Source organism: Mixophyes fleayi, chromosome 5, assembly GCF_038048845.1.
Source record: "Mixophyes fleayi isolate aMixFle1 chromosome 5, aMixFle1.hap1, whole genome shotgun sequence".
In the NCBI taxonomy this organism is placed as follows: domain Eukaryota; kingdom Metazoa; phylum Chordata; class Amphibia; order Anura; family Limnodynastidae; genus Mixophyes; species Mixophyes fleayi.
The window spans coordinates 222,565,925-222,580,112 of NC_134406.1; the positions used below are offsets into that span (position 1 = coordinate 222,565,925).

The window sequence follows — 14,188 nt, forward strand, 5'->3', positions numbered from 1 at the left end:
GTCCTTTTGTGGAGTGCAAATGATCGAGCAGTCCCCCACACAGTAAGGAATGCAGATAAAAATTAGCCTGCTCTGTTCCTTAGGCTAAAAAAAAATGTTTGTATTAGTTTACAACAACAAGTTTTTACAAAAACCTCCCAGAGGTTACCAGCCCTGCTCTGAAAAGCGCTGGAGATCTTTTGGACTCACCCCAGTTGGGCTGATTAATAAGGTTGGGTACAAGAGTTGTATTTACTGGCATGACTGCTTTCAGCGTTGATTAGAAGGGGCATATTCAATTAGCTTACAGAATTGTGGCTATGCGCCGCCACGCATAGCCGCGATTCCAAGAGCTAATTGAATATGCCCCTAAGAGTTTATTGTTACTAACTTAGTGCAAAGCAAAGAAAAAAACAAAAACAAATTATTAACCTGAAAAGAACCGCAAACAATTTAAACATGGATGTATTATTTATATAAGCCTTTTCCTATGCATTTCAACTACTGTTACACATCTTGCAGTGTGTGTCGCATAAAAAGATCTCTCACACAGTGTAAGGTTTGTGAAAAGCATTTCTATTGTATATCCTTTTTTGTGTTTAGCCCAGTAGGTTACCATTAATGCTGAAAGTAAAAGGTTTAATACACTAAAATAGTTTAGCCAAAAACCACGGACTGCACTTACCGAACAGCTGTCATGCTGGTTTCTAAAGTGGTTTCCATTCTGTCTTCATCTATGACAGTGGTATCATAAAGGGGTCTATTTATTTCCAGAGGAAGGTCTGGAGCAGAAGCTTCGCTAGGCTCAGAAGAAAGAGCCACATGAGTTGAAGACATGACACTCCTTAGCTTGCAAACTTCCTCTTCAAGTTTCTTCTTCTCTTCAAGTAAACAGGCTCTATCTCCAGATAGTGTTTCAATTAAATCTAGTGGACAACATAAGCAAGCAAAGGAAAATATCAACATACATACTGCAAAAAAAAAAAAATAATAATTAAGAGAATATCACATTATACTACACAACTGCCCAAAAAACAAGAACAAAAAACAACAGGTGACCCGAGCAAGTAAATGTGGCAAGAGAGGTAATAACTTAATAATTACACTTTATTGTTCATATTTTACTGTGAATTTAACAGTACATGGACATAATTTCAAAATAAGTAGTGTATAAAAGTGTACAAGAATATATGCTAAACATTGAGCCAAATTATTAACCAAACTTCAGTAAATAAAGTGTTATACTTACTAGTCTATATTTCCTACCTTGCTGCCGAGAAATCCGAAGGCAAGGTATCGAAAGAGGGGGGTAGACAGTGCTTTATAATGCTTCAATCACACTAACAAGTCCCGCCCAACACAGTACATAGAGACTGTCACAAGATAATTACTGGGGTGGGCAAGTAGGGCTTCAAGACGCAATTTACCACAAAGCCCTGCCCACCTTGCGGCAGTTAAGCTCTGCTGGTAGATATGCTTGCTCTCTTGGAAGACCAGGGGTCCCCCTCTAATTTTGGAGTCTCCAGGACAGTCCCAGAGAGCAGGCAACTATGATTTTTTAATACTTAACAAATATGCTTTGTACAGTTTATAATAATATACAGCAGACCATGTTCTGATCAATTGTGCGTGAATGGAACTGAATGTATAAAGTACATGGAACATTGATCAATATTTGAAATTGCATGGCATATATGGAAACATATGACAATGCAGCTGTATGATAAATGCATTTTCACATAGAGATCAATGATCCCTGAACTAACTGTCAGTACCTTTCACACCTCTGTGGACAAAGCCTTAAACTGTCACCCACATATATTGTATGGATAGATCCAATATTCAGGTCAAGTCACTAATGCACGAGACACAATGTAACTCTAATCCCTAGTAAAATAAAAGGGTGCATTCTCGTGAATTCTGTTCCACAATTGCTGTCTTCTATGTGTGCAGGCACCTACTATGCTTTGGACAATTTCATAGGTTACTTCAATAGCATACTACTGCTAACTAAGACTTCCCCATCCAGTCTCTATTTACTTTTTACTGCTTGCGCGACAATCCAGATAACCGATATACTAATATAATATGAAGTCTACAACTTTTTATACAATAATGAATATGATTGAAATCAATGTGCCCTACATTTTATGAAGTCAGCATGCTACATAAGCCTCTCAGTAAGGGCTAGCTCACCTGGAAACATACTCAGTGGGATATCAACTGAATTGCACTTTCATTTATCAAAAAATAGACACAAGTCGTCCCTATAAAATCAAATAGTCTGTTCACACAGACCTAAATTAAACAGATGAAAGTGCAAAATGAGTGCTGGATTTTCCCCAATGCCCATATCAATTTTTATATAAAAAAAGCATACTTAGAACCTTTCTACATTCCCTATTGTCAAAATCACCAGTGCTGTGGATAGATCTTGGGTAGTTCCTACTTTTATTGAATCTGCAGCTACTTTGCTTCTTGACCCAGAAGTCTTTTTATTCACTCCTTAACACAAAACGCTCTTCAATTATAAAAATTTGCCTTTCACTTGTTTTTGGCATTTGTCTTTAATTGTATAGTATTATTCCTATGTGTACAACCCTTTACTGCATCACTATTATTTATTCCATTATATTTTCTACACAACAAATTATGCTACAATGATCTGACCTTAGTATTATAGGTTTTTCACGGGCTACTTCTTAGTGCCAATAATTTTTAGCCTCTTGCTGGTTTTTATACCATGTATACAGTATGCACTAGTAATTGTTGTGTTGGGAATAGAAGATTAACGGTTTTTCTAATAAAATTAGATGACTATTTTGATTATCAAACACTCATGGTGCTAGCAAATGTCCACAAAAGTTCAAGTGTATCGAAATAATGAAAGCGTAGAAGAATCTAAACACCAAAAATCCACAGCCCTTTCTTCTGAGATGTATAGTGGCAGCTTACCCTTAAATAAACCTATTGTCAGCAGGTATTAGACCTGTAAAAGTAATGGAACAAAGGAAAGAGCATGGTATAGTATGCTAGTGGGTACAAATGAAGTAAACATGTCCTTTAAAAGGAGAAAGGACATGCTTGTTGGGCAAGATATGATGGGCTTAACTTTACTGAGAAGCATCTGACTACATCACTTGAAGCCTGTCTGGAAGTTGGATTATTCGGGACTCAAACTTTTGTTTAAACTATTAAATGTATGCTTAACAGTCTATTCATTTACTATGAAAAGGTATAAAATATTACTATACTACTTGACTTTTTATAAGAGATGCTCAAGCTTGGTTCCCCGAGAATCGAACACACCCGAACTTAGCAGATCTGGGTATCGAGCCGAGCCGGCTCGGTACTTTCACGCGCCATCGGATTTGAAAACGAGGCAAAACGTCACTGTTACATCGTCGGATCTCGGGGAGTTTTTGGATCCTATAAGTACCGCCCTCCAATGCGATCCAGCGCCATTTTATAGAGGGACACAGAAGGGATAGCACAGTTCTTGGCAGTCTCTAGTGCAGTTGGGCAGTGTCATAGGTAGAAAAGAAAGAGGAGGTGCAGCAGTGTTCTTAAAAGTCTCCAGTAACATTCAGGAGAGCTATATTGCTCCATTGCGAATTGTCATTGCTGAAATACAAATAATGGATCTGGCAGGCTTGGTCTTATAAATCTGGAGTCACATTATACTGTGTTATCAAAATGAATTCACAGCAGTACACAGAAGACCAGGAGCACCAAGCAGCTGCTGGCATCAGTCATGATGATAGTAATCTCTCTACGTCATCTGGTAAAGCCTATGTTAAAGTGCATAATGTTTTTAAGTCAGGGAAACAAAAATGTAAAAAACACCTTTTACCTTGGTCAAGAAAAAAAGACCTGTAATCCAGGCAAAGTTATCTGCAGAAAAAAAAAAAAAAATTGCCAACATGCCATTCTACACACGCAGTGGCAAGGAAAGAATGAGGCCTTCGCCTTTCTCTATGAGTGCTAGTTCTGCTAGGCATCTTCTTGTAAGGTCACTCATGACCAAGCAAGACCATGTCATTTGGAATCCAAAAGTGGTGTCCAAATACTTTTACGTGTAAAAGTCGAGCTGGAAGAAAAAAGTAAGGCATTACAGGAAAATGTAAGTTCCGATTCATAAATGACACAAATCCCTGAGGAGAGTCTATCCACGAGTGCGATGTGTAATCCTGACCTGTCTAATAGTGTACCCATAAAGAAGGCCCCTTTCAGCATTTCTGCAGATGTGTGCATGAACAGCCCAAGTGTAGCCGGTTATACACAAATTGAGGATGCCAAATTGGAATTGCAACAGGATGAGGGAGATATTTGTGTAGCTGACAAGTGAGCTAAGGATGTTGATCAGGATGATGTTGTTTGTGTAAGTCCTGCACCAGTGGAAGCAGTTCTTGCACGTGATAAGAAGGAGGCCATTGTCATTCCTGGGCATAAGACCGAAAAATCCACCTCTTATGTGTGGAATTATTTTTACTCAAATCCTGACAACAGTTTTCTAGCTATTTGTAGTGCTTGCAAATACACAGTCAGTAGAGGTAGGAACTTTAGCCATGTAGGAACCTCATCCATGTTACGCCATTTAAAGCGAGCTCATGGCAAGCTGCTGGGAAAATCAGAAACTTATGCTAAAAAAATAACAACAAGCAGTCCATCATCAGCTATGTCCCTTATCTCAGCTAGATCCCAACACCTGCAATCTACACCCATCAATATCCTCAGTAGCGATCAGAGTTAGTCCTGCATCTAAGTTGCTAAGGCTAGAGGACTCCTCCACTATCCTGGATTCCTCAGAAGAATACTTGAGTGTTAGTCCCACTGCTGCTGCTGCTGGGGGTGAATCTTCATCCCAGAAGAAGACCAAGAAGAAGACTACTAGTAGTTTACAACAAATGACTGTTCAACAATCCTTACCAAGAGAAAGAAAGTATGAAAGCTGTCACCCAGTTGCAAAGCGGATCACAGACGCCATGGCGACTATGCTAGTATTAGATCTGTGTCCAATATTCACTATTAATGCAGCTGGTTTTAGACAATTATTTGAGGTCTTGTGTCCCCGTTACCAAATTCCCTCAACACCATTTTACTAGAAAAGCTATTCCTCACCTCTACCAGAAGGTTCGCAAAAATGTAATTATTGGGCTACAAAATACCATTCTACCCGCTGTACACTTAACCACAGATATGCGGAACTGGGCAAACTAAAGATTATATGACTGTGACAGCCCACTGGGTCGGTGATTCTCCTTCACCAGCAGGAAAAGCAGCAGCATGAACCCAAATGAACCCAAGTATGTCACATTTGTCAGAGGCAGACTACTCTGTGTATCACCGGCTTCACTAAGAGGCATACAGCTGACAATCTGTTATAAAAACTAAGTGATGTCATTGCAACATGACTTATCCTGCTTGGACTCTCCTCAGGATATGTAATTTCTGATAACACCATCAATATTGTGAGAGCATTACAGCTGGGTGAATTCCATCACATTTCCTGTTTTGCTCACGCAATAAACTTGGTGGTGCAGAGCTTTTTAAAAAATGATAGGGACGTGCAGGAAATGCTGTCTGTGGCCCGTAAAATATCTGGATATTTCCGGCATTCGGCAGCAGCATGTAGGAGATTGCAGCAGCTACAAGAGCAATTTATTTTGCACTGCCACCAACTGAAGCAGGATGTGGTGACAAGGTGGATTTCCACCCTGTATATGTTTCTGCGGATGGAGAAACAGCGAAAAGCCATCCACATTTACTTCACAAGCCATCACATTGGGAAAGGAGGGGGGATATATTTTACTCAAGCGCAGTGGAGAATACTTTCTGTGTTGTGCAAGATGCTGAAACCATTCAAAGTAGTCACCTGTGAAGTGAGTTCAGATACTGCTAGCTTGAGTCAAGTGATTCCCTTAATTAGACTATTGGAAAAGCAGCTTGAGAAACTGAAGGAGGAGATTAAACAAAGCAATTACGCTAAGTATGCCGGACTTGTAGATCAAGTATTTTATTCACTTCGCCAGGATCCAAGAGCTATCAAAATCTTGAAATCTGATCACTACATTTTGGCAACTGTGCTTGATCCTCGGTTTAAGAGCTATGTCTTCTCTTTGTTTCCAACTGACCCAGATCTGAAGAGATTCAATGAGCTCCTGGTGAGCAAGATGACAGCTCAAGTGTTACATGACAGGGTGGCGTCTCCTCCTTCAGTTTCTCACTCAACTGCTGCTAGGAAAAAAACTTAGCTTTCCCAAGAGACCCAGGTTTCATGCAGATGACTCAGCACCAAATTTTGACATCTGGTCTGGTCTAAAAGAAGTGACCAAAAAATGTGACACCTCTGCCGTAACTCCACCTGATCCTACTATCAGTATCCAAGAATGGTGGAGGATTATTTTTACAACAGCATAGAAATAGACACATCAGACAGTCCCTTTACATACTGCGAGGAGAAAAAGGGAATTTGGAGACCCATATACCAACTCGCTTTGCATTACCTAAACTGCCCACCCTCCAGTGTGTACTCGGGAAGAGTTTTCAGCACAGTCGGGAACCTTGTCAGCGATCAGCATAGGAGGCTACTTACTCAAAATGTGGAAAAGATGATGTTCATAAAATTGAACTACAATTTCCATAAAGAAGGCCTTTCCCACCAATTACATCAAAATACTGAGACTTCTGTATTGAAGAATTCCAGCGGTGATGAATTAATAATGTGTGAGGATGATGTACACACTTATGAGGGTGAGGATGAGGCTGATGACAACAACATCTTGCCACAGTAGAGTTCATTAACAGCACTGTTACCTTAGGTGCCTTAAGCCCATTGTTAGCTTGTTTTGTGGGGGCCCATACAAACCAAGCACATCAGCCTCAAAAGTGGCACTCCTTGTCGCTGAAGTGCTTGGTTTGTTAAAGTGTGCATGTCCTTTTTAAGATCTAACATAAGGGTGGGTGGGAGGACTCAAAGACAATTCCATCTTGCACCACTTTTCCTTTCAGGTACCGCTGTGTGCCAATGTTACATACATGTGCTATATACTGTTGTGTGCTTTGCAAAAATCTTAAGACACCCATTGATGATGCAGATGACTCAGCACAACATTTTGACATCTGGTCTTGTCTACTGTAAAATAACTGACCAGAATTAGTGACACTTCTGCTGTAACTTCACCTGATCCTACTATTAACTATCAACATCCTAAGAATGGTGGAGGATTGTTTTTAATTTTTTTGAACAGTGTAAAGACAACAGTTTTATTAACAAAGAACAATTTTGCTTGCAGAAGTAATGTGAGCATGGATGTCTAAATAGACGTGTATATGTATTACCTTCCACTTTTTGCAATACTGATGAAATAGCAGCAAAGTGTTTATAATCTGCACTTTACGTCAATTTGAAGCTCAGTGATGAACTTGCTTTTGCTGTGAATTACAATGACTCTTTTTAGTGTATTGTCTGGCACCCTGGATTGGTCTGGGTCTGATAAAAGCACGCATGCTGGAGGGGGGTCAGCATTCGTCACCATGTATTTAGCTGCAGAATTACCACAGTTATCCAAGGAACTGGTGGAGCGATCAAATGAACCATAATGGATTTCAAGATCCAAGGACAATTCCATCTTGCACCACTTTTCTTTAGCGACACTGCTGTGTGCCAATGTTTCCTAGATGTCCTAGGAACTGCTGTGTGTGAGTCATTTCTCTGTCGATTAGCATCCAGCCAGAACGCTGCAGTCTTTGTTCAAAAGTATATGAAAATAATACTGTGACCTGTCAGGTGGTCAAAACTGACTGCAAATTACTTGAAATTAGTGTTACTGAGGTTAATGATAATGTAGGTGGGGGAGGGGGAAGCAAAAATATGTGATTTTAACATAAAAAAGAAAAAAAATGGATTTTAGAAAAAAAATTCGGGATCCAAAACCAAAACACACAAGGGCGGTTTTGCCGAAACCAAAACATGACGTTAATCCAGATCCAAAACCAGAACATGGGGGTCAGTGAACATCTCTACTTTTTATGGTGTTTTTACAGTGGTGAGATTGCTGACCACTACACATGAAGACCGGGTTTCAGGGACCTACATACAGAATAAGCCTGGTTTCTCCTACATCTGGTATGCTGCCATCTATATAATTGATATAATTATTTTCAGTTGAAACTACAATCTACACTAATTTCACAGAACTACAGGGGGTTTTGAGCCATATATGAAGCTGGCTTGCTTACACTTTCGATTAGCCTTAATGGAATGCAGTTCCCTGAGCTGGAAAATGTAGACTGACATGGCAATGATTGTATTCAATATGCCTTTTCCAGACTTTTAAAAAAATATATTGATAGCGATTTCTTGAGCCCATTGTTTATAAAGAAATTAAAAAAAAAACATTAGAAGTAAACATTTTTTAAATTAAAATAATTATTCCAAATATGATAATGGCACGAGTAAACCAAGTTATACATAATACATTTCATGTTCTTAAAGTAGGAATGTGAATTTAATTCTGTAATGGGTGCTACTACAATTATAATTGGATATAAGGATTTTCCCCCAAAATATTTATCTTTAGAATGAAAATAAAAACTAAAGATTTTTTTTCTCTTGGCTTCAACATTTCCAGATATTTTTCATCACTTGTCAATAACAAGTAAAGGCATAGTGTTTTTTTCGCTTAACTTTGTAATTAAGTGGTTGTGAGCTTAAAGGGATATTAAACTGAAACAATGAAATACCTTCTTACTTAAGAGTACCCTATAATGCCCACCTATAATGCTCACGTTGTTATACCCTCACAATCTTCACTCTAAGCCATACTTGCTCAATTTGTCCTATGGCTTTTTCCCATGTTGTACGTTCTTTTAGGAGCACGGTCCTAAACTACCCTTCGTTTACACGTCTGCATTTGTCTTGTCTATCTGTTATGTCCCTAATTTATATATGATATTTTCCCCACTGTCCGACCCTGAGGCACACTGCGTATCTTACACACCAACAGCAATAATAACAAAAAACAATACCATGTAATATGTTCTATTTAAAACTTGCAGCACCGTGGAGCTCTGTATAACGGGCCTTCATGTAAGACATGGCTTTTGACAAACTATTGCCTGACGAACCCAAGTAAGGATTTTAGCTATTTTATTATAATTTGGACACTAGGGGGGAATTCAACTGCTGATTATTACCGTTATTACAGTAGTTTCAACGCCGGCTTTTTGCTTGCAGTTCCCTGAGCTGTGAGCAGAAAGCCGGGTTAAACTTACCATAATAACGGTAATAGTTTTAACGCCGCGCAAACTCGGGTGGAATTGACTTCCCCCCTATGAGTACTGTTCCATACAATGTATGGCTGAAGATTCATTTTAGAACACTAGATGGAGCAGTATTGTAGCACATACAAAACATAAGCTTTGTGTCAAATAACGGCTTTAAAAAATTTTATTGACCAATTATAGAAATATAAAGGAATCATAAACCTTAAATCACAGGTATGGAGAAAATACATTCCTTTTAAGTTGATAGAAATACAAAACATTGTTCTCAAGTGGACATGTTTCTTACCTTTATCTCTTTCCTGCTGTTGTGTCACACTCTTCAGCTTCTCATTGAGCTCACTAATTATACTTTCTTTTTTCACTTTCTCTCTTGTCAAAACTGTGTTAAAATTGGTCTATGAGAAAAAAAAAAAAAAAGAAACAGGGATTTCCGTTTTTGTTTTTTTTAAATTAATAAAGCACAACAACCTCTAATTTGTTCGGTAGTTTTTAACCTGCCAAGCTTGAATACATACGTGATAAGTTAATTTGCTGCAGACTAAAATGGACAAATGTATGTGTCAGGAAATTTAGACTTTAAGCTCCATTGGGGCAGGGACTGAAGTGAATGACAAATATTGTCTGTTCAATGCTGCGTATTATGGTGGTCTATATAAACGATAATAATAAAGCCGATATCGAAATTAATTCATTTCTCTACAACCTGTCCAATTATTTATGACTTTATGTCGATACAACCTAAGCGTGTGAATAAGACTGTAGAGCAGAACCTGCGGCTCTCCTTTGAAACTAGAAGTCCCATCACGTTTTGTCTGGAGAACCTCATGTTTCTTAAGCCTGCTGGAGACTGTAATCATGTATCTTAAATGGATACATGCCTATGCTAATTAAAACAGGTATTGGTAAGAAATATACACTGAAACGTTCATGATTTAAAAGAAAAAAAAAAAAAAAGTTATTTCTATTGAATGTATATTGGTTTAATTAATCTTTTTGAACGCTCTGTACAAGAAAAAATGTTAAGTACAGGGAACTGCAGTAAGGGTTCTGATCACACCTAGGGCTAGATTTACTAAGCTGCGGGTTTGAAAAAGTGGGGATGTTGCCTATAGCAACCAATCAGATTCTAGCTGTCATTTTGTAGAAGGTACTCAATAAATGAGAGCTAGAATCTGATTGGTTGCTATAGGCAACATCCCCACTTTGTATTACCTGTTGTTCTGCAATTAGGGAGATTCTGAGGCTCTGCAATTCTTCAGCATTTTTCCTCTCTTGCTGGTCAAGTTGCTCAGTGAATAACCTTTTCTCTTGCTTAAGCTTTTCCAGAAGCTCCAAGATCAAGCTTTTGGTAATTCCAGGAGGACTTAAGAGAAAAAAAGACAGAAATTTGTTATCAGAGATGTTTAAATAACAAATACAATAAAACAAATCTTAGAGCTAAATATATTATTTCATTTTGGCAAACATCTAAAGGAATGCATTAACATAACTTGTACATTATTGTTATTATTGTTTATTTATGAATGTACTTTGTATTTCACCCCAACACTACCAAAATTATGTTTCCTATTGCTTAAAGGTGTCCCCCACCTAAAAGGTAATAGTGTGTGAAAGGTATTAATGTAAGAGGTATTATTAGTCTGAAGCAGTCACAAAGTGTTAGGACATCCCACAGGGAATTATTGATTTTTGTATAAAAACATACAACTATTTTTTTTTTACATAAAAGCCAGAACAAACTTCATACAAAATTAGTTTTGGGTGGAGAATCCCTATTAAAATCACCCGTCACCTACGCATAGTGGAGACAACGTTTTGTGAGCACTTCATGACTAATATTTATGACACACCGGGACCTCGTTATTTGGTAGCAAACATTCTAAATAACTATTGGCTCAGACCAGGAAATACCTGCCTCTGGTTTGTAGGTAACAAGCTCACTATTTACAATCCAGCCTGGATATTGCCTTACTAACCCTACTGACAGAACACCAACACAAATATTCATCATCACTTACCCTTCACACCTCTGTTAAACTATTGGAAGGCTGTTATTCTCAAATAAGTCCAAATATAAGTCAGGATTTGGATCTAAGAATTTAAATTGGACTGCAACAGTTAGTGGATACATTCTTCCAGTTATCAGTGATTAGCTAACAAAGCTGCCAATATGTTATGCATTACCAAACTTACAATCTTTGTATTTAGGATTTAATTGGATTTATTGGCTCTTTGTACCGATTTCTTCATCATAAAAAAATTATACTAATCTTAGGATATTGCAATGATAGAATTAATGTCTACTTCCATCTTAAATAAGCATTAGAATGAATGTGCAATTGTGTAATACAGTTGTTGCTGTAGGGTAGTCCAATAATCTAACCTCATCTTATCCTATAATATCACTATATAATGAAAGAATAGACAAGTCAACAATAGAAAGGAAGGAAATGGAATGTATGCTATATCAATTTCACACATACTCGTATTTTAATGCATATCCTATGCAACATAATGCAGTGCAACTGTACAAGTAACAGCAATAACTACAGCTTATGTTATATGCATTTCTAATTATATGATGGCTAGGTGAAATTAAGGGTGTGAATTCTATGTAAAACCACAATGTTTTAGCAGTGCACTGAAATATCCATATGAAATCCATTGAAAACCCCAAATCCTCTGAATATATTTTTAAATACATACATATTCACATGTTCACTATACTTATCTGTTAGTAGTTGTGCCGTGCTGCTTGATGGTTGACGTGCTGGTGTTTTACAGGATCCAGAAAGCGTAGATGGTATGTGAAGGGGGATGTAACTGGGGTCTGTAGATGATGGATAAGGGAGCGTGGCTGAAGTAAGCGCTTTCAGGAGTGAAGTGTTTGAATGAAAGTGCCCAATGTGGAAGCCACTTATCGGTGGTAAAACAACTGTTACACCACTGTCTTTCTGTGCGAGCTCTTTACCACTAACATACTTCAAACCTGGAAACACTTACTTCAACCACGCACCCTCATCCCCATCTATGGACCCTGGTTCGTGTACACCATCACCACGCTAACCACCAAGTAGCGCTCCATGGTTACAGACAGTTATGTATCATTTTATTTCTAGGTCTACAGGGTGGAGGAATCAGTGTTTGCAGAGTATACACACACTCCATCATAACAGCCAAGCACAATAGTGCACCCAGACTTTATATTTTTCCTATTGCTCCAGAAGGTAGACTTACCATTACAATTAATGAGAGCATGGTAAGGGCTCCATAAATGTATTCTATTACAGCCACAACATACCATACAAAATGCATGTATTATTCATCTCGGTTGTACTATGACAAGTAAATTGTGTTTCAAAGTGAATAGCATAAACAATTGTGTTTCATTTATTCAGTTTTGTTTAACAATATGACCACAGAACCTGCACCAAAATGACACCATGTTTTCTGCTGTAAGTTATCCTTTTCCCCCAGGTGCTTAAATCCTGATCAATTTCTTTTAACATAGGACCATATTCCAAATCAATACCAATAAAGCCAGTTAACACTGAAGGCTCTTTGCAAAAATGTAATCCCACAGCCCGTTACCTTTCCCCTACCCTGCTAGGGTATCTGATGAAATAATACGTTCACAAATTAAATTAAATAGGACCCAATTTGCGTTTTGTGGCAGAATGAAGCTGGAGGAGGGCCTGTCAGAGCTCTGCAGTGGTCTGCTTGAAAACTGGGCCCTCCTTCGTGAAGGACTGGTTTCACCAGCTCCCACAATACATTGTATTAAAACTTTAAAGTGCACCAGTCAACTACACACAGTGGAGAAAGCCAATTTGTGGGTTGAATGAATATGCATAAAAAAAGAAACCTATCACTGTGGCGCAGTGGTTAGCACTTCTGCCTTACAGCACTGGGGTCATGAGTTCAATTCCCGACCATGGCCTTATCTGTGTGGAGTTTGTATGTTCTCCCCGTGTTTGCGTGGGTTTCCTCCGGGTGCTCCGGTTTCCTCCCACACTCCAAAAACATACTGGTAGGTTAATTGGCTGCTTTCAAATTGACCCGAGTCTGCCTGTCTGTCTGTGTGTTAGGGAATTTAGACTGTAAGCCCAATGGGGCAGGGACTGATGTGAGTTCTCTGTACAGCGCTGCGGAATTAGTGGCGCTATATAAATAAATGGTGATGATGATGATTATGATTCACTAGGAACCAGTGATATCATATGAGGCGTAAAAATATTATCTTGTGAACACTAACAGTAAAGGTCATTTAAATATTTAAAAAATGAGAAATTAAACCGTAAAAAAATACAATTTGCAAATATCTTCATTTAATTTAATGTTATTGCAACATGAAGAAAATATTTTTATTATTTTGTATTTTATGTCAAGGCTATGTGACGAACAATTCTTAGTAAAATCATGCAATTTCCATTACACTCTCAAGTGTTCCAAATAATAATTCTCCTTTAACTTCAAACACGCTATTATCACATGTATCATACATACAACCGTTATAGATAGTTACTCTGAACATTAGTCCCAAGTGTTGTCATTTCAATAATATGTGATGTCCGGCACCTATCGCTTTCTGTAAGTCTCTGCATAGTCAATGTTATTTTAATTGCAGAAACTAAAAGGAACAATTTCCTTGCACTTTTAACACATTAATAAACACATGTAAATAAGTCCCACCATTGTATTCTAATATTTTAATACCACGTTTAATATTTAAGCGTGCCTTATATTTCAAGAATATTTACCTAGCATATACTGTGTGTGTGAACAAGCCCACAAGCATAATGCATATAAGAAAATGTTTCATATTAAAAATGACTCCTTTAGTAACAGTGTAAATCAGTTTGCACTGTGTATGCAATCAGTAAAATAATGTATAAAATATGTAAGGAAAATGCATATTTTT

At 38.0% G+C, this 14,188-nt stretch overlaps 1 protein-coding gene across 1 annotated transcript in view; it reads right to left on the reverse strand.

The window, feature by feature from the left end:
* Positions 1-14,188, reverse strand: part of RB1CC1 (RB1 inducible coiled-coil 1) — a 98,817-nt gene that overhangs the window by 18,318 nt on the left and 66,311 nt on the right. Inside the window, exons 15-17 of the mRNA XM_075213511.1 lie at positions 10,480-10,630; positions 9,554-9,662; positions 665-905 (exon numbers count right to left, since the gene is read on the reverse strand). Coding sequence (XP_075069612.1) covers positions 665-905; positions 9,554-9,662; positions 10,480-10,630 — 501 coding nt within the window. The remainder of the gene's footprint in view (positions 1-664; positions 906-9,553; positions 9,663-10,479; positions 10,631-14,188) is intronic.